Here is a 23,805-nt window from a genome sequence, read left to right as displayed (position 1 = left end):
GACAAAATTACTTCACAGTATCGTGTTTCAGGGGTCATTTTAGGAGCAGATAACCCCACTCGGATCATGAGTAATTCGAAACTACCAAGGTATTGGTAATCGGTCAAATAAAGGCTCTTCGTTTGTCATAGATATGTACATGTACTTTTATTTCTGTTGTGGGAGATATAAAGACAACTACGGACGCGTAGTAGGGCCACGGTGAATTTTGTTGTTGTCTTAGTATCTCCTACGTAGGACTTACTATCTCCTACGTAGGACTTAGTATCTCCTACGTAGGACTTAGTATCTCCTACGTAGGAGATACTTAGTCCTACGTAGGAGATACTAAGTCCTACGTAGGACATACTAAGTCCTACGTTGGAGATACTAAGTCCTACGTAGGAGATACTTAGATAAAACAAATCACCGTGGCCCCACTACGCTTCCGTAGACAACTGCCACCATAGTGACAAGAACGCTATTTTGGTCGCTGAAATATGTGCAATGTGTATTAGTATAGACACTGTAGTTGCTGAATTAGGGTTAGCTTTAACTGCTTTTAAATGACATTCATCATACATTTTGAATGGGTTTTGAACGATTTAAGAGTGAGTTGACTGTCAACTTGCACGAGCCTAGTCCTTCCTTATTGGTTTGTGTCCCCGGATTGGGGACGTTGACATTGTGAGCGTGTTATTGATGAGGTATACTTGCTTCCTATAAGCGCTGGTGTACGTGTTTTGACAATGATCAGGCGACCGCAAAGTATTTGTTGATATTATTGCATTTTTCCAGAACCAACATTGCATGCATTTTTATACGGTGCACCAAATATCTTAGTGACCGATAGTACATACACATTATAAACATTATATTTCCATTATTTCTGTTTTAATCGTCCGGGAACGTTTACACTCAACACGTTGCGATAGAGCAGGGAATGTTCACGATGTAGATACACACGGACACATATTCCAGATCTGTTGCCCCAAGAAACGCGACAACTTGTATGCAGACTCTATTCTGTTGCATAAAAACATGTAACACTTCACTTACAGATATAATAGTACATAAAGAAATCTGACTGCGCATATACAGACTCATATTCTGTTGCATACGACAACCTGACATCTCACATACAGACACATCTGTTTCATAAAGAAACGTGACAACTCACATACAGACACATATTATGTTGCATAAAGAAACGTGATAACTCACATACCGACACATTATCTGCTGCATAAAGAAACGTTATAAGTCACATACAGACACATTATCTGCTGCATCAAGAAACGTGATAACTCACATACCGACACATTATCTGCTGCAAAAAGAAACGTTATAAGTCACATACAGACTCATTATCTGCTGCATAAAGAAACGTGATAATTCACATACAGACACATAATTCTTGCATAAATATACTTGATAACTCACATACAGACTCATTATCTGTTGCATAAAGAAACGTGATAACTCACATACCGACACATTATCTGTTGCATAAAGAAACGTGATAATTCACATACAGACACATAATTCTTGCATAAATATACTTGATAACTCACATACAGACTCATTATCTGTTGCATAAAGAAACGTGATAATTCACATACAAACTCATTATCTGTTGCATAAAGAAACGTCACACACACACACACACACACACACACACACACACACACACACACACACACACACACACACACATACAGGCACACAAACAGGCATATGCGGAGACATTCTGATGCAGGAAGCAATGTAACACACAGTCAGACATAAACACACATCTGCACACACATACACACACATGTACATACATAAACACACATCTACACATACACACACATGTACATACATAAACACACATCTGCACACACATACACACACATGTACATACATAAACGCACATCTGTACACACATACACACACATGTACATACATAAACACACATCTGCACACACATACACACACATGTACATACATAAACACACATCTGCACACACATACACACACATGTACATACATAAACACACATCTGCACACACATACACACACATGTACATACATAAACACACATCTGCAAACACATACACACACATGTACATACATAAACACACATCTGCACACACATACACACACATGTACATACATAAACGCACATCTGTACACACATACACACACATGTACATACATAAACGCACATCTGTACACAGAGACAACCTCTCACGCATGGACACCAGCAGACACAAATATATCGACATGTAATTCTCAAGGGCATTTAAGCACTTAAGAGTAACTTCCACAAAGGCACCTAGGAACTTAAGAGTAAATTCCACAGACACTCGGAACAGCGTGCGTGTCCTTTGTTTTGTAAGCGAACTACGTAAACCACAAGGGACACTGACTGTAAGGCCTCGTGTGGCTTCACAATGTAAAAGGTAACGGAATTATTGGCGCAAGGAGGTTCAAGGTAGCAATCAATCGGCAATCACACATACACGTGGCGTCTCAGGAGACAGGCGGTATTCACCTGCGTAGCCCGCTGCCATCAGTCAGCAGCAGTCGGGTATTCATGACACTCCCCCTCCCTCTTCTGTCAGACATGCCGACACGCGAGATGAAGTGCAGAAAGTACGGACGGACATCGACCATGACGTGAATGCACAGCAGCACGCCGTAGAAGATGAAGATGATAGTGGTGGGGTGTAAAGTGAATCAGAAGTGATGATAATGTTGGCGACACATCCTTGGTATTTATCCTCGTGACAAGATGTTCGCGAGTTCTGGGATTTACTCACAGGGTGTCAAGGGGACGTCTTCATCGCTGTGACCCTTGGTCGGACCAGAGAAATTATTGTTTTGTGGATTCATTTTCAGGGCTAATCCTAACACGTGGTTACGGTTGACTGGGTCAATCAAATAGAACATGTTTAAGTCAGTTTCCTAACAGTCGAGATTAATATTGAAAGTGCACGTTTTTCATTAGATACGTGTATTTAATTATCGTTAAAAGGTTCTTGAATTTAATGCAAATAGCTTTTGTACATGTCAGAGCTTGAAATAGGTTTATTTTTTATCTTTATGCGTCTTTTGCAGTCTTAAAACGTACTGTTTGTAAAACAAGCAAAATGTAATGATGTTCAAGGTTAGAGTGAGTGAGTGAGTTGGGTTTTACGCCGCTTTTAACATTATTCCAGTTATATCACGGCGTGTCAGCTTAATGTGGGAGGAAAGCCCGAAGTGATGCAGGTCTTAGACGTTTACCACTTCGGTGGAACCCACGAGCACGGGTAATCCTAGGTTCAAGGTTGGAAGTTTTGGACGTTGTATATATCACACGTCAGCGCCAGAGAATAATAAGTGACGATTATCTGACGAAACAGGATTCACTGAGGCGTAAAAGGCCAATGTAGTGACAAAAATTAGAGTCATTGTGAATCCATTCAACGCCGATGATGATTCAGCTTGACCCCAGGTGTCATCGTGCAGTCGGATTCATGATTCAAGAAAACGTAATATTAATCTTCGTGGGAGTGACAAACTAATACTCTAAGTGAGTGAGTGCGTTGGGTTTAACGCCGCTTTTAACAGTATTCCAGTGATATCACGGCGTGTCAGCTTAATGTGGGAGGAAAGCCCGAAGTGATGCAGGTCTCAGACGTTTACCACTTCGGTGAAACCAACGAGCACGGCTATGGTGCTGACAAACCTAGAAACATAATCGGGGCGAACCGGGATTCGAACCCACAATCATAGGTTTCTAGCGTGCCCAAGGGACGCAACTCTGCACAGCGAATCGCGGCGCCTTAGACGACTGGGCCACCCGTGCCCCCAAAACCCTAAGCATTATTGAGTAAGTAAGTAGGTTTGAAAAGTATTTCAGTTATATCACGGCGTGTAAGCTTTGTATTTTAGAGAAAAAGACGCATGTCATAGACGTTTGCCACTGAAAGAATAACACAGGAATGGATTTGGTGCTGGAAAATCAAGACTCATAATCGGGTCGAATCTGTCACGTTAAGGGTGCATGTATGAATCAGTGTCATATTGCAACGATAATGTCAGACGTTCACTTTTGCTGCTCTGCTGGAGGCACACGTACTGCCTGACGGTCGGGATGACTGCACCTTGCCTCTTGAATATCAATGGCGACGAAGACCAAGTACAACTATGCCTTAAGTAATTTGTAAATAACGATGACAGATGCTTTCATTTAACTGCGTTATCTCTTCAGGATGAGAACCATATTTCTGCTGGCTCCTGTACACATCAATAAACTAACACATGCTGACTCTGTTATGGTTCTCAGGGTAAGACACTGTCACGGAGTTCGCCTGACGAGGAAATGTTCATCAACCATATCTGTAACATGGCTGCATTTTGGCCATCGGCGTGTAACTGGGAAGTACCCATTCAGTTATGTGTTGTCATAGAGGATGAAAGAACGGACTGTTAATGACGGATGGTGTTTATCATTAACAAGGACGCACCACCAAGTCTCTCGGCATCGTCTTGGAAATGTACGATGCCTCTATGACAACAACCTTGATTTCCAGCGTAATGGCGAAGAGTGGTGCAGCGCCAGTGAAATATTTAGGAGACAGCCATGCACATTGTGTGTTCAAAGCTGAGTTTGTACTTGGTTACATTTAGGTTTAACCACTCTAAAATTGAATTTGGAAGAGAACGTGCAGCGTGAGGTTTCGAATGTTAAATTGAGCTCGATATTGAAAGAACAGTATGTTTATCTCTATTCTACAATGACAAAATAAAAAGGGGGCTCTTTTTTGTTAGGGTGACGATGTTGAGTTAACGGCATTTGTTGAGTGCAGTGTTTTATGTGGTATTTCGATCTGAAGGCGCTGTATATGCTCAGACATTGATGTTTGACGTCATTAAACTTTACTGGCAAATATTTCAGGCATTGCAAGTTTGTAGCATGGCTACTTTGCAAGCTATCATAAACGTTGCGCCCAAAAAGAAAATGAAGCAAGCCTTGGAAGGTTCAGTTCAACCCGCACGTCACTACATGACGTCATTGTGACGTTATTGTGACGCAAAAGATATGACGAATATCGAAAGGCGCTAAAGTTTCCCACAATTTCAAATACACTCCCTCAGTCGATTGTTATCGTGTTTTCTTCCCAGCTTGTATTGCCCCACATACACTGACTATTGTAGCATCGGTAACTCTACATGTTGTAACCGATGATTGAATACCGATGTATTTAAAAAAAACTATCGACAATGATTGATTTTATAAATATCAGCTTCCGCTGTAATGTGATACGAAGGTCCCCGGAAAGACATGCACTCCTATATTCTCCAGCACGACAAGGACCACTATCTTCTCCAGCACGTCATGGACAACTATCCTCTCCGGCACGACATGGACCACTATCTTCTCTGGCATGACATGGACCACTATCTTCTCCAGCACGTCATGGACCACTTTATTCTCCAGCACGACAAGGACCACTATCTTCTCCAGCACGTCATGGACAACTATCCTCTCCGGCACGACATGGACCACTATCTTCTCTGGCATGACATGGACCACTATCTTCTCCAGCACGTCATGGACCACTTTATTCTCCAGCACGACAAGGACCACTATCTTCTCCAGCACGTCATGGACAACTATCCTCTCCGGCACGACATGGACCACTATCTTCTCTGGCATGACATGGACCACTATCTTCTCCAGCACGTCATGGACCACTTTATTCTCCAGCACGACAAGGACCACTATCTTCTCCAGCACGTCATGGACAACTATCCTCTCCGGCACGACATGGACCACTATCTTCTCTGGCATGACATGGACCACTATCCTCTCCGGCACGACATGGACCACTATATTCTCCAGCACGACATGGACCACTATCTTCTCCGGCACGACATGGACCACTATCTTCTCTGGCACGACATGGACCACTATCTTCTCTGGCATGACATGGACCACTATCTTCTCTGGCACGACATGGACCACTATCTTCTCTGGCATGACATGGACCACTATCTTCTCCGGCACGACATGGACCACTATCTTCTCTGGCACAACATGGACCACTATCTTCTCTGGCATGACATGGACCACTATCTTCTCTGGCATGACATGGACCACTATCTTCTCCGGCACGACATGGACCACTATCTTCTCTGGCACGACATGGACCACTATCTTCTCTGGCACGACATGGACCACTATCTTCTCTGGCATGACATGGACCACTATCTTCTCCGGCACGACATGGACCACTATCTTCTCTGGCACGACATGGACCACTATCTTCTCTGGCATGACATGGACCACTATCTTCTCCGGCACGACATGGACCACTATCTTCTCTGGCACGACATGGACCACTATCTTCTCTGGCATGACATGGACCACTATCTTCTCTGGCACGACATGGACCACTATCTTCTCCGGCACGACATGGACCACTATCTTCTCTGGCATGACATGGACCACTATCTTCTCCAGCACGACAAGGACCACTATATTCTCCAGCACGTCATGGACAACTATCCTCTCCGGCACGACATGGACCACTATCTTCTCTGGCATGACATGGACCACTATCTTCTCCAGCACGTCATGGACCACTTTATTCTCCAGCACGACAAGGACCACTATCTTCTCCAGCACGTCATGGACAACTATCCTCTCCGGCACGACATGGACCACTATCTTCTCTGGCATGACATGGACCACTATCCTCTCCGGCACGACATGGACCACTATATTCTCCTGCACGACATGGACCACTATCTTCTCCGGCACGACATGGACCACTATCTTCTCCGGCACGACATGGACCACTATCTTCTCTGGCATGACATGGACCACTATCTTCTCTGGCACGACATGGACCACTATCTTCTCTGGCATGACATGGACCACTATCTTCTCCGGCACGACATGGACCACTATCTTCTCTGGCACGACATGGACCACTATCTTCTCTGGCATGACATGGACCACTATCTTCTCTGGCACGACATGGACCACTATCTTCTCCGGCACGACACGGACCACTATCTTCTCTGGCACGACATGGACCACTATCTTCTCTGGCACGTCATGGACCACTATCTTCTCCGAAAAGACGTGGACCAATATCTCCTCCGGCACGACATGGACCACTATCCTCTCCGGCCGGCACGACACGGACCACTATCTTCTCTGGCATGACATGGACCACTATCCTCTCCGGCACGACATGGACCACTATCTTCTCTGGCATGACATGGACCACTATCTTCTCCGGCACGACATGGACCACTATCCTCTCCGGCACGACACGGACCACTATCTTCTCCAGCACGTCTCTCACTCTTTCTCTCTGTTTCCTCTCTCTTTCTATTTTATTTTCCTATCCTTCCTCTTCCTTTTTCTTTCTTTCCTTTCTCTCCTCCCCCATCCGTTCTCTCTCAGCTCCTTCTCATCACCCACCCCACCCTCTCCCACCCCCTTCTTCCATATCTATCTAACGCTAACGAGTGACATCAGTTGTAAGGCGAATTTAGCTCTTGCAGCCTGCCAAGCGTCTGCATACAAACACCATACTTACTACCACTTTACGACACCACGCAGTCCACCACTGAAATGTCAAGACAAAATTCACAAAAACAAAGCATCCCCTAGACGGATATAACCGTCACAGCTCCCCTTACTGCTAAATCTCACACCATTTATTCTCCCTACAAGTACCACCACCAGGCGTAGCTATACCTATAAACTAAAACCCACAGCAGCATCAGCTTGGTGTTAACGTATAAATATTGCTTCCCAATCATCTCTATACTCTGCTGTGCGCATCAACTTCGAACACTGTCAAAATACAGTCAACAACTAGTGTTTGCTTTCCTTTCGCAATTAGGAATAAAACAGGATTAAAACGATAGATCGTTTGCCGAGTGTCAGCTTATTGTTACCAATGTATTGTTAATGAGAGAGAGCCAGAACCTGGGAAATGAGCTGTTTGGGGTCCCAGTAGACTTAGTATTGACGTTCGTTATTCGGCTCTTCCGTGAACACTGGCTAGCCATAACAACTGCCAGAGTGACCCAGGGGGGTGCTGTAATGTATTGGTAGCTGAATCATCTTGATTGAACCATGGTAAACACATACAGTAGATGAGGATGCTGCTGGATGCAAGCGCTCTGTTTCCAACAGCCTCCGTTATCAATGCCCGGAATACATTATCTGGCATCACTGGTTCAATAATTTAGTTTTTGTAGGAGTAATGTTGTCTGACTCAGAGGTACATTAACATAACTAAGGACACGTAGGTTAGTGGATGAAGCGCTCGCTTGTCAAGATGAAGGCGCGGTTCGTTTCCCCAATATGGTACTATATCTACGTTATCTTTGGTGTCCCCACCGTGGTTACGATGGAATATTGCAACTAGCTACCCTCTGTATATATTTATCAATCATTCATTTTATTTCTATTTAAGTTGTAAGCGTTTTCGTTGTACATCTACCTCCCTATTGTACCTCAAATCATTCTTGAATATTTAATGTGATGTTTCAAGTCTCTTTTTCTGTATTTTACTCATATCACAACGGCCAATTTAAAGTTGTGTCTAGGGAAACCAAAACTAAAGATGTTTAAATCTAAAAATGTTTCAGTGACCACTTTGATTACTTTTGGTGCTGTCAAAAAATGATAATATTGATAATTGTTTTTGAATCGTTAATATGCAATTAGGTATGAGGTGAAATGGGGTTTAACGACGCTTTCAAGATTATTGTCTGATTGTACTGGTCCGGACAAATATCGGTTTTTAAGTACCAGCGCACAGAGGTACCAAGCTTACATGGACACCCCACTCAGACCCACTTTACTGACTCCGAGCCAGCCAACCTTTGTTTTCTTCTCTTAATGCAAAGCGCCTGACAGGGTAACAGCAATAACCATCTTTTAACGTCTTTTGGTTTCACGCGGCCGTGGATCGAACCACAGACCGATTCATATATATGAGTAACTACTTGAAAACACATAGTGGATTTTGACTCTTGATAAGTAAGAAGTGACTGGAAGCTTGTGTCCATAATATTAATTTCTCTGCCAGTTCGCTGAAAATTATTTCCCAAATGCCACTGTGCGTGTGTCAGTATAATGTAGAGAGTGTTATTTCCGTAGAAAGACCGTTGGCCAAAACACAAAAATGTCATTTGAATATGATATGAATGCGTCGGAATGTGACGGAGGACATGTTTTGTTTTTTTGTTTATTTGTTGTTTAACGCCGCACTCAGCAATATTACAGCTATATGACGGCGGTCTTCAAATAATCGAGTCTGGGCCAGATAATCCAGTGATTGACTCCAGTGAATACATCAGTTAACATCGCTCAAAAGGCAACGTTTCTCGTTTGACATCTGTGTAACATATCCTAGCTGTAGCTTTGTGATATCTGATGTCAGGTATCGTCAATGTCAGGTATCGTCAATGTCAGGTATCGTCAATGTCAGGTATCGTCAGTGGTATCGTCAATGTCAGGTATCGTCAGTGGTATCGTCAATGTCAGGTATCGTCAATGTCAGGTATCGTCAATGTCAGGTATCGTCAGTGGTATCGTCAATGTCAGGTATCGTCAATGTCAGGTATCGTCAATGTCAGGTATCGTCAGTGGTATCGTCAATGTCAGGTATCGTCAATGTCAGGTATCGTCAATGTCAGGTATCGTCAATGTCAGGTATCGTCAGTGGTATCGTCAATGTCAGGTATCGTCAATGTCAGGTATCGTCAATGTCAGGTATCGTCAGTGGTATCGTCAATGTCAGGTATCGTCAATGTCAGGTATCGTCAATGTCAGGTATCGTCAGTGGTATCGTCAATGTCAGGTATCGTCAATGTCAGGTATCGTCAATGTCAGGTATCATTAATGTCAGGTATCGTCAATGTCAGGTATCGTCAGTGGTATCGTCAATGTCAGGTATCGTCAATGTCAGGTATCGTCAATGTCAGGTATCGTTAATGTCAGGTATCGTTAATGTCAGGTATCGTCACTGTCAGGTATCATCAATGTCGGGTATCGTCAGTGGTATCGTAAATGTCAGGTATCGTCGATGTCAGGTATCGTTAATTTCAGGTATCGTTAATGTCAGGTATCGTCAATGTCATGTATCGTCAATGTCAGGTATCGTCAGTGGTATCGTCAATGTCAGGTATCGTCAATGTCAGGTATCGTCAATGTCAGGTATCATCAATGTCATGTATCGTTAATGTCAGGTATCGTCACTGTCAGGTATCATCAATGTCGGGTATCGTCAGTGGTATCGTCAATGTCAGGTATCGTCGATGTCAGGTATCGTTAATGTCAGGTATCGTTAATGTCAGGTATCGTCAATGTCAGGTATCGTCAATGTCAGGTATCATCAATGTCAGGTATCATTAATGTCAGGTATCATCAATGTCGGGTATCGTCAGTGGTATCGTCAATGTCAGGTATCGTCAATGTCAGGTATCGTTAATGTCAGGTATCGTTAATGTCAGGTATCGTTAATGTCGGGTATCGTTAATGTCAAGTATCGTCAATGTCAGGTATCATCAATGTCAGGTATCGTCAATGTCGGGTATCGTCAATGTCGGGTATCGTCAATGTCGGGTATCGTCAATGTCAGGTATCGTCAATGTCAGGTATCGTCAATGTCAGGTATCGTCAATGTCAGGTATCGTTAATGTCAGGTATCGTTAATGTCAGGTATCGTCAATGTCAGGTATCATCAATGTCAGGTATCGTCAATGTCAGGTATCGTTAATGTCAGGTATCATCACTGTCAGGTATCATCAATGTCAGGTATCATCAATGTCAGGTATCGTTAAAGTCGGGTATCGTCAATGTCAGGTATCATCAATGTCAGGTATCGTCAATGTAAGGTATCGTCAATGTCGGGTATCATCAATGTCAGGTATCGTCAATGTCAGGTATCATCAATGTCAGGCATCGTCAATGTCAGGTATCGTTAAAGTCAGGTATCGTTAATGTCAGGTATCGTCAATGTCAGGTATCATCAATGTCAGGCATCGTCAATGTCAGGTATCGTTAAAGTCGGGTATCATCAATGTCGGATATCATCAATGTCAGGTATCGTCAATGTCAGGTATCGTCAATGTCGGGTATCGTCAATGTCGGGTATCGTCAATGTCAGGTATTGTAATGTCAGGTATCGTCAATGTCAGGTATCATCAATGTCAGGTATCGTCAATGTCAGGTATCGTTAATGTCGGGTATCGTTAATGTCGGGTATCGTCAATGTCAGGTATTGTAATGTCAGGTATCGTCAATGTCAGGTATCATCAATGTCAGGTATCGTCAATGTCAGGTATCGTTAATGTCGGGTATCGTCAATGTCGGGTATCGTCAATGTCAGGTATTGTAATGTCAGGTATCGTCAATGTCGGGTATCGTGAATGTCGGGTATCGTCAATGTCAGGTATTGTAATGTCAGGTATCGTCAATGTCAGGTATCATCAATGTCAGGTATCGTTAATGTCGGGTATCGTTAATGTGGGGTCTCGTTAATGTCGGGTATCGTCAATGTCGGGTATCGTCAATGTCAGGTATCGTCAATGTCAGACAGCTACCATTATATGTTTATATTGTGTGTGTGTCGAGACCCCTGAAGTATTGACAGTGCTCAAACAGTCTCACTGACTTACGTCAATATTGTCATACAGCTAATGTTATGTATATTTATTATTTTACAAATTTATAGATTTAAATAACTTATAAACATAATTAAATATGAAGTTAAAAAGTAAATTCAAATCATTCAAGTCTAGCACAGTTGGCGCACTGACGTCACACAGTCCTAGTAGATTGTAAAGGGGGACAGCTTGACCTGTCCGTCCTCTGTGACGATGTCCGTCATTGTCATAAAGAATTGCTGATTGACGCCCTAAGCGACACGACAATGTCATGCATGTTAAGACTCAGCTTCAATATAGATAGATAAGCATAAATGTCAATCAGGTAAAGTCAACCTAAATCAACAAAACTGAAATGTGACAACAGATCGAGTATCGTCGTAAATACAATCACGATACATGGCGTTCGCTAAAGGTCATCGTTTCATCCAGCAATTATTTAAAAGAGGTGTCAAATGTTTAATAATTCAGGCGCTTCGTAAAATCTCGGTTGTTGCTTCTTCAAGGCAGACGTTTATCCAAGGATTTATGGAAAATTTAATTGTCAAATCTGACACAAAATCTAATAGGATCAATCCACAACACATTTGTGCATTGAGTGAATATATACTCCTCTGTATATACTATAGACTGCTATCGAGGACCCTGCCTTCCCTGTATTCAATCATAACCCGTCCAGTTTACCGAATATAAATATTTCAACATTTCGCCTTTTTTTCTGACTCCTGATCAGCTGCCATTCTACCCCCGCGGGGCAGTCGTACACCGCCACGGTGTCGCTGGCGATGGCGGGTTTCCTGCTGACGTGCCACGCAGTATGAGTCGGTAAACTGGTTTTATCAATCTTGGCAGGCTGCCTGCTTATCGCACCCAACTGCATGTCCTAGACTGGGTTTGGGGCGTAATAGCATCTATAGCAGCATATCCTATACTGGGTTCGTGGCCCCCATTGCGTCTAGTGCCATATCCTAGACTGGGTTCGTGGCGCCCATTGCCTCTAGTGCCATATCCTAGACTGGGTTCGTGGCGCCCATTGCGTCTAGTGCCATATCCTAGACTGGGTTAAGATGACATACGACTTTATTATCCAAAGGGAAATTCATGGTTCAAAGTTGATTAGCACTAAAATATGAAAAAATATATATCATAATAAAATATGTAAATAAGAAAATAAGACACTTGCTAATTTAACCACAGGTAAAAACACGAAGAGAATTAAACACTATCACAGAGACGACAAGGAATGGTATTAATTATATAATAGTATTAAACAGTTAATCATTTAAAAGACTAATACTGGCTGGTAAGAAATGAAATCCGGGTCCTGTTTGTTTTCAGCATTGACATGCGCAGTCGGCGGCCAAGAGGGAGAAACTGATACTCGGAATGAAGTATATGACGGCTGTCATTTAGTAAATTACGCGCCTTTTTGTACATTTTTCTGCTCATTAATTTCGCCGATGTGCTGAAATTGGGTACCTTATATTTTGCTTGACGTATTAAATTTTTTTATCAAGTTTTGATTTATTTTGAACAGACAGGCTCCCATACCAGCATATAACATCAAAAACTAAAATGCTTTGAATAAATGTTCTTTAAAATAGAGATGGTATTGTATTATCAGGTTTAACATACCTATGACGCCGCTATTGGCCCTTTTCATGCTCCGTGTTGGCATTCCAAGTGAGTTTGGAATCAATAATGTTGCAAAAATACTTATATTGTTCAACCAAATCAATATTTTCGTTATCAATAACAACACGCAGAATTTGGGTCTTCTTTTTTTCTGAAATCTATAATAATTTCTCTTGTCTTTTTTACATTTAGAGTAAGAAAATTAATATTGCACCATTGGACAGATTTTGAAATCAATTTCAGACTGCCTTATGAATACGGTGCCCATTGTATCTAGGGCATATCCTAGACTGGGTTCGGGGCGCCCATTGTATCTAACTAGATTGGGTAATGGGTGCCCATTGCATCTGGCTACATATCCTAGACTGGATTAGGGGCGCCCACACAAACTAGCGATACAGCCCAGAAGGGTTCTAGATTAAGTTTGCGGCGCCAATTGCATCTATAGTGACTTATCCTAGACTGGGTTCGGGGCGCCATTGTCTCTAGCGGCATATCCTAGACTGGGTTGGGGGCGCTCTTTGCATCAAGCGGCTTATCCTAGACTTGGCTCGGAGTGCCCATTCAATTTATCGGCATATCCTTAACTGGGATCGAAGCGCCCACTCCATCTAGCGGCTTATCCTAGACCTGGATCGGGGCGCCCATTCCATCTAGCGGCTTATCCTAGACTGGGTAAGGAGCGCCAACTCCATCTAGCGGCATATTCTAGACTGGGTAAGGGGCGCCCACTCCATCTAGCGGCATATCCTAGACCTGGATCGGGACGTCAATTCCATCTAGCGGCTTATCCTAGACTGGGATCGGGGCGCCCACTCCATCTAGCGGCTTATCCTAGACCTGGATCGAAGCGCCCACTCCATCTAGCGGCATATCCTAGACTGGGATCGGGGTGCCCATTCCATCTAGCGGCATATCCTAGACTGGGATCGGGGCGCCCACTCCATCTAGCGGCATATCCTAGACCTGGATCGGGGCGCCCATTCCATCTAGCGGCTTATCCTAGACTGGGTAAGGGACGACCACTCCATCTAGCGGCATATCCTAGACTGGGATCGGGGATCTTAAGCAAACAATACACATCCAGGTATACAAAAAAAATTTGCCGTGCGCTCCTGTTAAAAATAATTAAAACATTTACCAAAATATTATTTTAGTTTGTTTTAATTGTAGTAGGTTAATGATATATCGTTTTCGAATTATGCCATTTCCTACAAGTGAATGAAGAAGACATTTCCCCAGTCTAGATTTGGTCATAGCCTCTTTCGGCGTTTTACAACGGAACCGCCAATAAAGGCTCGTCAAGTTATTTTTTACTATTGTATAAGGGTAAAAAACATTTTAACTTTGAATTATTCATGCTATGTCTTTCTTCTTCACTGCAAAATATACGGGGCGTTTGATAACTTGAAGCCTAACAGCCAAGTTGATGCATATGACTGCAAAAAAATGTATCATTCAAAATCAATACACCGACGGTACAGAAGCCATTACGTTGAGCTAACGTGTGCTGTACCCAATCTCCTCATGTATACTGCAGAACTAATCACGGAATGTATGGGGAATTAATAGGCTGAAAATCCGGCACCGTAAATTCATACAGGAAACGTGTACGACTTCTAGAATCCTGATTCTGGTTCATCCTGATTGAAAGATAACCAATACTTATTTTGTAAATACAAATTTAAGCGAGGTAAAGCTTCATCTGAAAATGTCCCATTCATGTGTCAGCTGTTAATTTGTCCTTCATTAGCCGTTGCACAAATATATTGTGTGAGCATATACGTATCTACTGTTACGTCACTGTGAGGTACTACGAAGCTGTTGTACAGGTAACTTCATGATCCTGACCTCTGACCTTAATATCTGCGTCTTTTACATATGATGGGATCTGCTGATGGATGTGTTCTTCGACATCAACTAAAATTCAATATATCTCCATAGCCTTCGGGACCGCCTCTGTGGTCTTGTGGTGGAGCGTCCGCCGGACCGTCGGCCGCGTCATACCAAAGATGGTATTTGTTGTTACCCTGTCTGGCGCTCGGCATTAAGGGGCTAAAACAAGGACCGGTCGGCTCGAAGTCAGTATACTGTATCTCAGTGGGGTATTCATGTTTAACTGCGGCGTGTTATCTCAGTGTGCTAGCACTATAAATCGGCATCATTCCGGACTAGTGCAAGCAGCCACACACACACGTACATGCACGTCGCTCTGTAAGTGCAATAATCTTGAACGCGACGTTAAACCCCATTTCAACTCACCTCATCTATAGCCTTCGTGCCTTATTATGATATGTTCATAATCCGAGGTTTAAGTTCTCTCTTTTATACAGAATGCTACTCAAAAGAAGTTAACAACATGGCATGACAGATTAACTATTGTGATTAATGTGAAAGAAGCAGGCGTTCCTTATCTTCTTTTGAGTAGTATATATATAAAATATGCCGTTGGTTTTACTGTTCATTCCCCAAGAAATCTGTCAGCCATACACACAACTGAGCACTCCCCTGTTGTTATTTTGTTCAATTTCCAATGTCATGACTTATTTAACATTAACTTACAAGTGATTCTGTTCTTTTCCAGGCAACCGATCTGACGGAAGAGCAAATAGCAGGTGAGTTTTAAAGACTTTAGAAATAAATTTCTTCGATTTCGCGAATAAAGATTGATTTTTGATATTTGCAAACGTCAAATGTATTCAGAAAAGAGTATTGGGTTACATGTCATGACAACACTTCCGCCAGACTGCTTGAATATTTATGCACTGCGACGGCTCAGAATGACGTCCTTGGCGTTTCTCGGATTGTTTCACCTTTACATACCTGTTCTAATGTATCATGTTTCACCCATGACCCATTTACATAGGAAGTGGTTATCATTAAATATTACTTACATTGAAATGTCATGTTCATGTTCGAGATCTCACGAGAGCGTGAGGAAAAATGAAATTTGTGGTAACATTTCGCACTTGTACCTTCTGGTTAAAAGGTATAATAATTGTAAACGAATAATGAGAAACCAGATAACGAGTATATTCTTACATTTCTTACTGCTATTGTTACGCAAGTATGTTCTGCATGTTGTACAGAATTCAAAGAGGCTTTCAGCCTTTTCGACAAAGACGGCGATGGCACCATCACAACCAAGGAGTTGGGAACCGTCATGAGGTCACTAGGTCAGAACCCAACAGAGGCAGAGTTGCAAGACATGATCAACGAAGTAGATGCTGATGGTGAGTGCGGCGTGCGTGCGTGCGTGCGTGTGTGCGTGAGTGACCGAGTGAGTGAGTGAGCTTTGTTGTGCGTTGTCTAACGCCGCACTCAGCAATAATCCAGCTAAATTACGGCGGCCTGTAAATAGAGGAAACAGCGTGGGTCGTTTCTCACAATACAAATGGCATCCCGGAAAGCCAACGCCTTGGTGATGCGATGCTAGATGACCTATATTAGATGACCTACAGGAGTGTCGAGGTTAACATGTCATAATGGATTACCGATTAATACCCCAGTGTCTGAAAATCAATGCATAGTTTTATGTTTCTTCATCCTTATTGTTGGAGACAAACTGACACTCTACTTTCACCGACATACAACATTAACTGACAGCATGTCAACAATTAAATATACGCGACAAAACAATTTCCATCATCACAAGAAATCTCTACTAAATAGCAGAGACTAGAGAACGATTCCGACTTTATCATAAGTTTATATTTATGAATCACTATCAAATAGTGATGATACTAGGTGTTCGCGAGAACGTGAGCATGCTCTGCCTCACCGGTGGCACTTGTCACAAACACATGCACAGGCAAATCAATTGTTCACCTGAAAAAAAACACGGAAATGACCTCCACATGTATATCATAAATCTTTTTGAAAGTTTTGCTGAGGCCTTGACTGTTGTAACCTTAATCAGACCACGTTTCAGCGTGAGGCGTATTACGCTCTTTCGAAATCTTCGTTGAAAGAGCATGCTCGATTGTACTACACAAGTTGTGAAATGTCGTCACCAAAGGCTAAACCTTCTAGAATATTGCTCGACATAAAGGGAAAGTTGACATGTAGAAATCATCTGCATATCGTGTTCCGAAATAGTTCGTAAATTCAGAATACGTGAGTGAGTGAGTATGGTTTTTTGCTGCTTTTAGCAATATTCCAGCAATATCAGGCGGGCAACACCGGAAAATTGGCTTCAAACAAACTACCCATGTGGTGAATCGAACCCGGGTCTTCGGCGTGACGAGACAACGCTTTAACCACTAAGCTACCCCACCGCCCCTAAGAATAAATAATGCAATAATTAACTCGTTATGGTCAACATTTTGTTATACCTGTATTGTGTTCTAAATTGATCGAAACCGCTGGCAACAACATATAGTCAACAATTATACATTACAACGTCATTTCTGTTGTGACGTCAAGACACTAACCAAAACAATCAACAGTGGTGTCTGCAGTACGTCACAATGCCGTAGAGCTCACGAAGACCTTATAACACACGTTTTCTACGGGTTTTTTATGAACTCATTTTGAACAAAACAGATTAGAATATGTTTTTTAGCATATTTATGCTACTTCTGTTGACATGTTCAATTCTAGATTGCCCTTGCTTGCTTCACTGATTAATTTTACAAATGGAAGGCCCGCATTTTTAGATGGTTTACTCCAATTGAATAATGCAGGTTGGTGTTACTGCGTTACACACAGAAACTCGGGCTCTACACAGTAGTCTGTCAATTTCCCCTCTTGTTTCCCTGCAGGAAATGGAACTATAGATTTCCCAGAGTTCCTCACCATGATGGCGCGGAAGATGAAGGAGACTGACTCTGAGGATGAACTCAGGGAAGCGTTCCGAGTGTTCGACAAGGACGGCAACGGTTACATCAGTGCAGCTGAGTTGAGGCATGTCATGACAAACTTGGGCGAGAAGTTGACAGACGAGGAAGTAGATGAAATGATCAGGGAAGCAGATATTGATGGTGATGGACAAGTAAATTATGAAGGTAAGCGTATGAAAGTGCAAAAATACCAATTACCCTTGATATTATTGCATACCATAGCACGCAGTGATCACCTCTGCGCACTACAAACGTGAAATATAACTATAACCTTTTGGCATTAAAAGTGAAATCCGAACTGAAAAGCACTGTATCTCGCCTGATATTATATTATATCATTTACATTTATCAATATTTTAAGCATATACCAACCTCTTTAAACCCGCTAAACAGCAATATGATGGCTTCCCATTTCTGTGACCTGTAATGGTATGGCCCGCCTCCGTGGTCTAGTGGTAGAGCGTCCGCCCGGAGAGCGGAAGGTTCGGGGTTCGATCCCCGGCCGCGTCATACCAAAAGACGTTAAAAGATGGTATTGTTGTTACCCTGTCTGGCGCTCGGCATTAAGGGGCTAAAACAAGGACTGGTCGGCTCGGAGTCAGTATACAGTGTCTGAGTGGGGTATTCATGTTAAACTGCGGCATGGTATCTCAGTGAGCTAGCACTATAAATCGGCATCAGTCCGGACTAGTACAAGCAGCCACACAAACACACACACGTACATGCACGTCGCTATATAAGTGCAATAATCTTGGACGCGACGTTAAACCCAATTTCACCTCACCTCACCTGTAATGGTATGTCCTCAGATCTTTGTGTCGCGGTAGTGAGATCAAATTTTGATGAGATTGATCAAATCTAGGTTTAAACTATTACACTGAATATAAAGACCACTGTCAGATCTGATGACCCGTTCCACAAAGCGATCTTAGCGCCACAATGATCGTAAGCTTATGTTAAAATATGAAAGTAGCAATCACCTCAGAGCTAAGATCACTTCGTGGAACGGTCTCTGGAAAAGTAACAGCTGCGCAAGTCCAGTCAAAATGGTGTATTATCATCTCAATTACGCGAGTCCATGAAGCAGTTGTCATCTACAAACATATATAGCATCCTCCCGTTTATTTGGCCGCCTCCGTGGTTTAGTGGTAGAGCGTCCACCCGGAGAGCGGAAGGTCCGGGGTTCGATCCTTGGCCGCGTCATACCAAGAGGCGTTAAATGATGGTACTTGTTGTTACCCTGTGTATATTATGAATTCTATGATTGGTATGGAGCATATGTGATCTAGCCCCACTCAGAGACATCATCAGCTACGGTTTATGTTGCAGAGTTTGTACGGATGATGACATCGAAGTGATCTGGAAACCCTGTCCGGCTGTGTGGTTTGTCGTCATGCCCCTGGAACCATCTTATGTTGGGGCAGCTTTCAACTATACCTTTATGTCGTATGTTTATATATATATATTCGTTGGATTTCTTCGCATTTTATAAATTTTTCAAGATAAAATGCTAATCTTAAAGCAATCCGAGTTGGATCTACATGTTGGCAGCCTTTACAAGTTGTGATATCAACCAATCATTGTCGTGTATTGTCCTGTTACCTGATCACGTGACTATATGAAACAGCCAATCAGCGAAGAGCTTATAAGAGGTAGTGTCATGGTTGAATGGGTGCATGTGCTATTGGGACTGTCAACATACGAGATGAATGGGCATCATTTTCGTGTAGTGCGGCACCAATTTCGTCTTCGTCATCACCCAACTGTGTGCTGTCAGCAAATGGGTTGTAACCAGCGGCATTGGAGATATACATCAACTATCAAGAAACATCCTTCCACATAGAATCACTTCACCTCTGTCTATTATCACCTTCACCACAAAATCGATGGAATTACGAAAACGCCATGACTGAACATTAAAGGTGACATCAATTTTATCATCGTTATCATCTAAAATGAAGTGGAGTTTATTAGATAGCCACATACGTCTTCAATTTAAATATCAGGTAAAGCAACGCCGGGAAACGATTTCTCAAAATCTTCACTGGCATTGATTATTTGTAATCCGAATCTGTAGGCTAATATAATATTAATAATAGTCTACACGGCCCTACCATACTGTAATAGAGTAACTTCGGTAAATGATAAATGGATAAATGGTATCCCATGGCTACGGGTAATACACATGTTTACTTCCATGACAAATTGGGAGGTTGTTTTTTATTTCTCCATCTACTGCACTCTTTTCGTCATAGAAATATGCAATCATATGCAATTAATATACGTTATGGTTGTCACGTGACTGAGATGTGTCACAGCTCATGTCACATATTTATTGTTTACATCCATTTTTCCTTACCCCACATTCCAAATTTACAACGTTTGATAACTTATATATTCACACAAATATTTATACAGTGTTCTTTCGTGTTATGCTCTAATGGTGTAACCCCTATCGGCTGAATTCTAGCTTATGGTGGACCCTTGCGAATATATATTAATTTAAAGAAAGTTTTATCCCACTTTATCCACATTTTAAGACACCTTAAAAATAGAAGAATCAGTGATTTCTTCAATATCTTTTACTGCTATGGTAACACATGATTTAAGTTTGAAATAGGATTGTATTAAGATGACGCCGAAAACACTTGAACTTTAAAAGTCTTTTTCAAACTTCATTCTACTTCCTGTTCCCCACAGAGGTACAATGTGTGAAGCCCATTTTCTGGTGTCCCCCGCCGTGATATTGCTGGAATATTGCTAAAAGCGGCGTAAAACCATACTCACTGTCTGCATTTTGTTCATCGATGTATTTTCAGTTTAGTGTAGGGTATTGTCCTAACCGTGTTGTTACCGATATGGGTACATTGAATATGTCCTGCTTAGTCAGCTCTTTTGTTTGAATTCCTCAACATATATATATTCATGTACTTCTATCCTACAGATTTGCCTACTTACCAGATAACATTGTGCCTATGTATTGTGCAACTTTATACACACATTGGCGACTTACATGTGGCATATTCAAGTGTGGTCATTAAAAAATGGTTTTCCTACTTTATTGTATCTATATGTGTTTTGATGTGGCATTGTGTTGCTGTCCGTTGTATACAAGTGGTATGCTATGTGAAAGGTCTGCAGTGATTTATAAAATATGTATATGATAACGATCAGAGTGAAAGTGTCCTATTATTTTCTAAAGTTCTCTTTAGATATTATAAGTCATTTACCCTATAATCAGTTTAGTGTTCGTATGACATTTGGAGATCCCTAGATATACCTTTTTTTATCAGCAATTACATTGCCCAAATTCTCCGATATGTGCGATTAGCTTGATATCACGGACGTTAAATTTAATATAAGGTATCTTTTTCGAAAATAGATTTACATATTCATACAATGGCTTTCTCCGACATCGTTTATTAATTGATTTGTAAGGGATGAAAGACAAGGAAAGTATTCCATTTTTAAAAGAGTTTTGGAAAGATCTTCAAGGAACCCAACTTGCTTCTTCCTCACAAACTCCCAGCAAATTTCATCATGGTCGTAGCGACAGCCAGCTTAGCGAGTTTGTTATTGTCTGGTGGATGGGGCGTGATGGACGCATTATATATGCTGCAGCGGCTGCTTGAGCCTCGTACCTCTGTAACATACTTCATCTTGTACCATTGTGTTGGACATTTGCGACAACACGTATAATCCATTAAAGGTTTTGAAATTGCAGCCATATTTGTATCATTCTTTTTATTTTGGACATTGCAACATTAAGCAGAGAGCTGTACCGACATTATACACAGAGCTGTACTGACACTATACACAGAGCTGTACTGACATTATACACAGAGCTGTACTGACACTATACACAGAGCTGTACTAACATTATACACAGAGCTGTACTGACACTATACACAGAGCTGTACTGACATTATACACAGAGCTGTACTGACACTATACACAGAGCTATACTGACATACACACAGCTATACTGACGTTATACACAGAGCTATACTGACGTTATACACACAGCTATACTGGCGTTATAAACAGCTATACTGATATTATACACACAGCTATACTGACGTTATTAACAGAGCTATACTGATATTATACACACAGCTCTACTGAGATTATATGCACAGAGCTGTAGTGCCATTATGCACAGAGCTGTAGTGATATTGTACACAGAACTGTACTGACATTATGCACATAGCTATACTAACATACACAGAGCTGTAGTGCTAATATATACATAGCAGTACTGATATTATGCACAGAGCTGAAATAATGTTTACAGAGCTATACTGGCGTTATACACAGAGCTATACTGGCATTATACACAGAGCTATACTGGCATTATACACAGAACTATACTGACATTATACACGGAGCTATACTAACATTATACAGAAAGCTATGCTGACGACATTATACAGAGAGCTATACTGGCATTATACACAGAGTCATACTGGCATTATACACAGATTTATACTGACATTATACAGAAAGGTAAATTGACATTATACAGAAAGCTATACTGACATACACTTAAATATACTGACATTATGCAGAGAGCTATGCTGACATTATACGTAGAGCTATACTGACATTATACACAGAGCCATACTGGCATTATACACAGAGCTATACGGACATTATACACAGAGCTATACTGACATTAAACACAAAGCTATACTGATTGGACAGTACATGATACACGAGTAAGTCTCACTGAGCTTGCCATTTGTTCCATTATCTTGATTGTTTGCGAAGCGGCCAAGATCATCGCATTGTCACTAATGAAAATAACGTCACGCGAGACTTTGTGTGACGTCACTCTAACACATGGGGGTGTTTGTATGACGTTGTTCTAACGCTAAGGAAAATAACGTCACAGAGGGGTTTGTTTGACGTTGTTTTAATGCTTATGAAAATAACGTCTCGATGTTCTAACAATAGATTTAATTAATTGATCTCATCATTGGTGATGAAAAATCCAAAAGTTTCTACATTTAAGTGTTTTATATTGCAGTAATTTATATTTATTGCGGTTTGTATCTCTAATGATTCCTGTAATATTTAGCCAACACCTTCAACAAAGATGAAGGTCATATTTAGTATCTTCTCTCAATATGACTACAATAATACGATCTAGAACTCCCAGGTGTTAACATTCATTTCAAACCATGCATTACATTGTCATACTACATCATCCTCATAAGAAGACGACTGAAATGGCTATCGGGTGGTACTACTGCCTGACAATACGAATTCCTGGATTGGCGATAACATAGGACACATACCTAGTGTTTCTTCAGTCGAAGATTTGGGTTAGAATTGGTCTTCAGTAACCATGATTGTCATATTTGTCTTTGACTGACGGGATCGGGTGGTCATGCTCGCTGACTTGGTTGATGCATGTCACCGATCCCAATAGATCGATGCTTATGATGTCAATCACTGGATTGTCTGGTCCCGACGTCATGAAGCTGTAATATTGCTGAGTGCAGCGTTAAACAACAGACAGACAGGCCGACAAAGTCGATGCACGTGATATCAATCACCGGTTGTCTGACCCAGACTCATCCATTTACAGACCGCCATCACATAGATGGCATATTGCTGAACACTGCCATAAACACCATTTACTCACCAAACAACAATAAATCTATGTCAT

General features: G+C 41.8%; 1 protein-coding gene across 1 annotated transcript in view; it reads left to right on the top strand.

Annotated features, from left to right (window-relative positions):
• LOC124118529 (calmodulin-A-like) overlaps nucleotides 1–21,854 on the top strand; it is a 29,960-nt gene extending 8,106 nt beyond the window's left edge. The window contains exons 2-5 of the mRNA XM_046480685.2: nucleotides 15,875–15,905; nucleotides 16,380–16,523; nucleotides 18,054–18,296; nucleotides 19,461–21,854. Coding sequence (XP_046336641.1) covers nucleotides 15,875–15,905; nucleotides 16,380–16,523; nucleotides 18,054–18,296; nucleotides 19,461–19,489 — 447 coding nt within the window. The 3' untranslated portion in view covers nucleotides 19,490–21,854. The remainder of the gene's footprint in view (nucleotides 1–15,874; nucleotides 15,906–16,379; nucleotides 16,524–18,053; nucleotides 18,297–19,460) is intronic.
• Nucleotides 21,855–23,805: the final 1,951 nt, after the last annotated feature.

Source organism: Haliotis rufescens, unplaced genomic scaffold (genome assembly GCF_023055435.1).
Source record: "Haliotis rufescens isolate VD_foot unplaced genomic scaffold, xgHalRufe1.0.p SCAF_3, whole genome shotgun sequence".
Classification (NCBI taxonomy): Eukaryota; Metazoa; Mollusca; class Gastropoda; order Lepetellida; family Haliotidae; genus Haliotis; species Haliotis rufescens.
The sequence above is the reverse complement of the archived record's forward strand: the minus strand, read 5'-3'. Positions and strand labels throughout refer to the sequence as shown.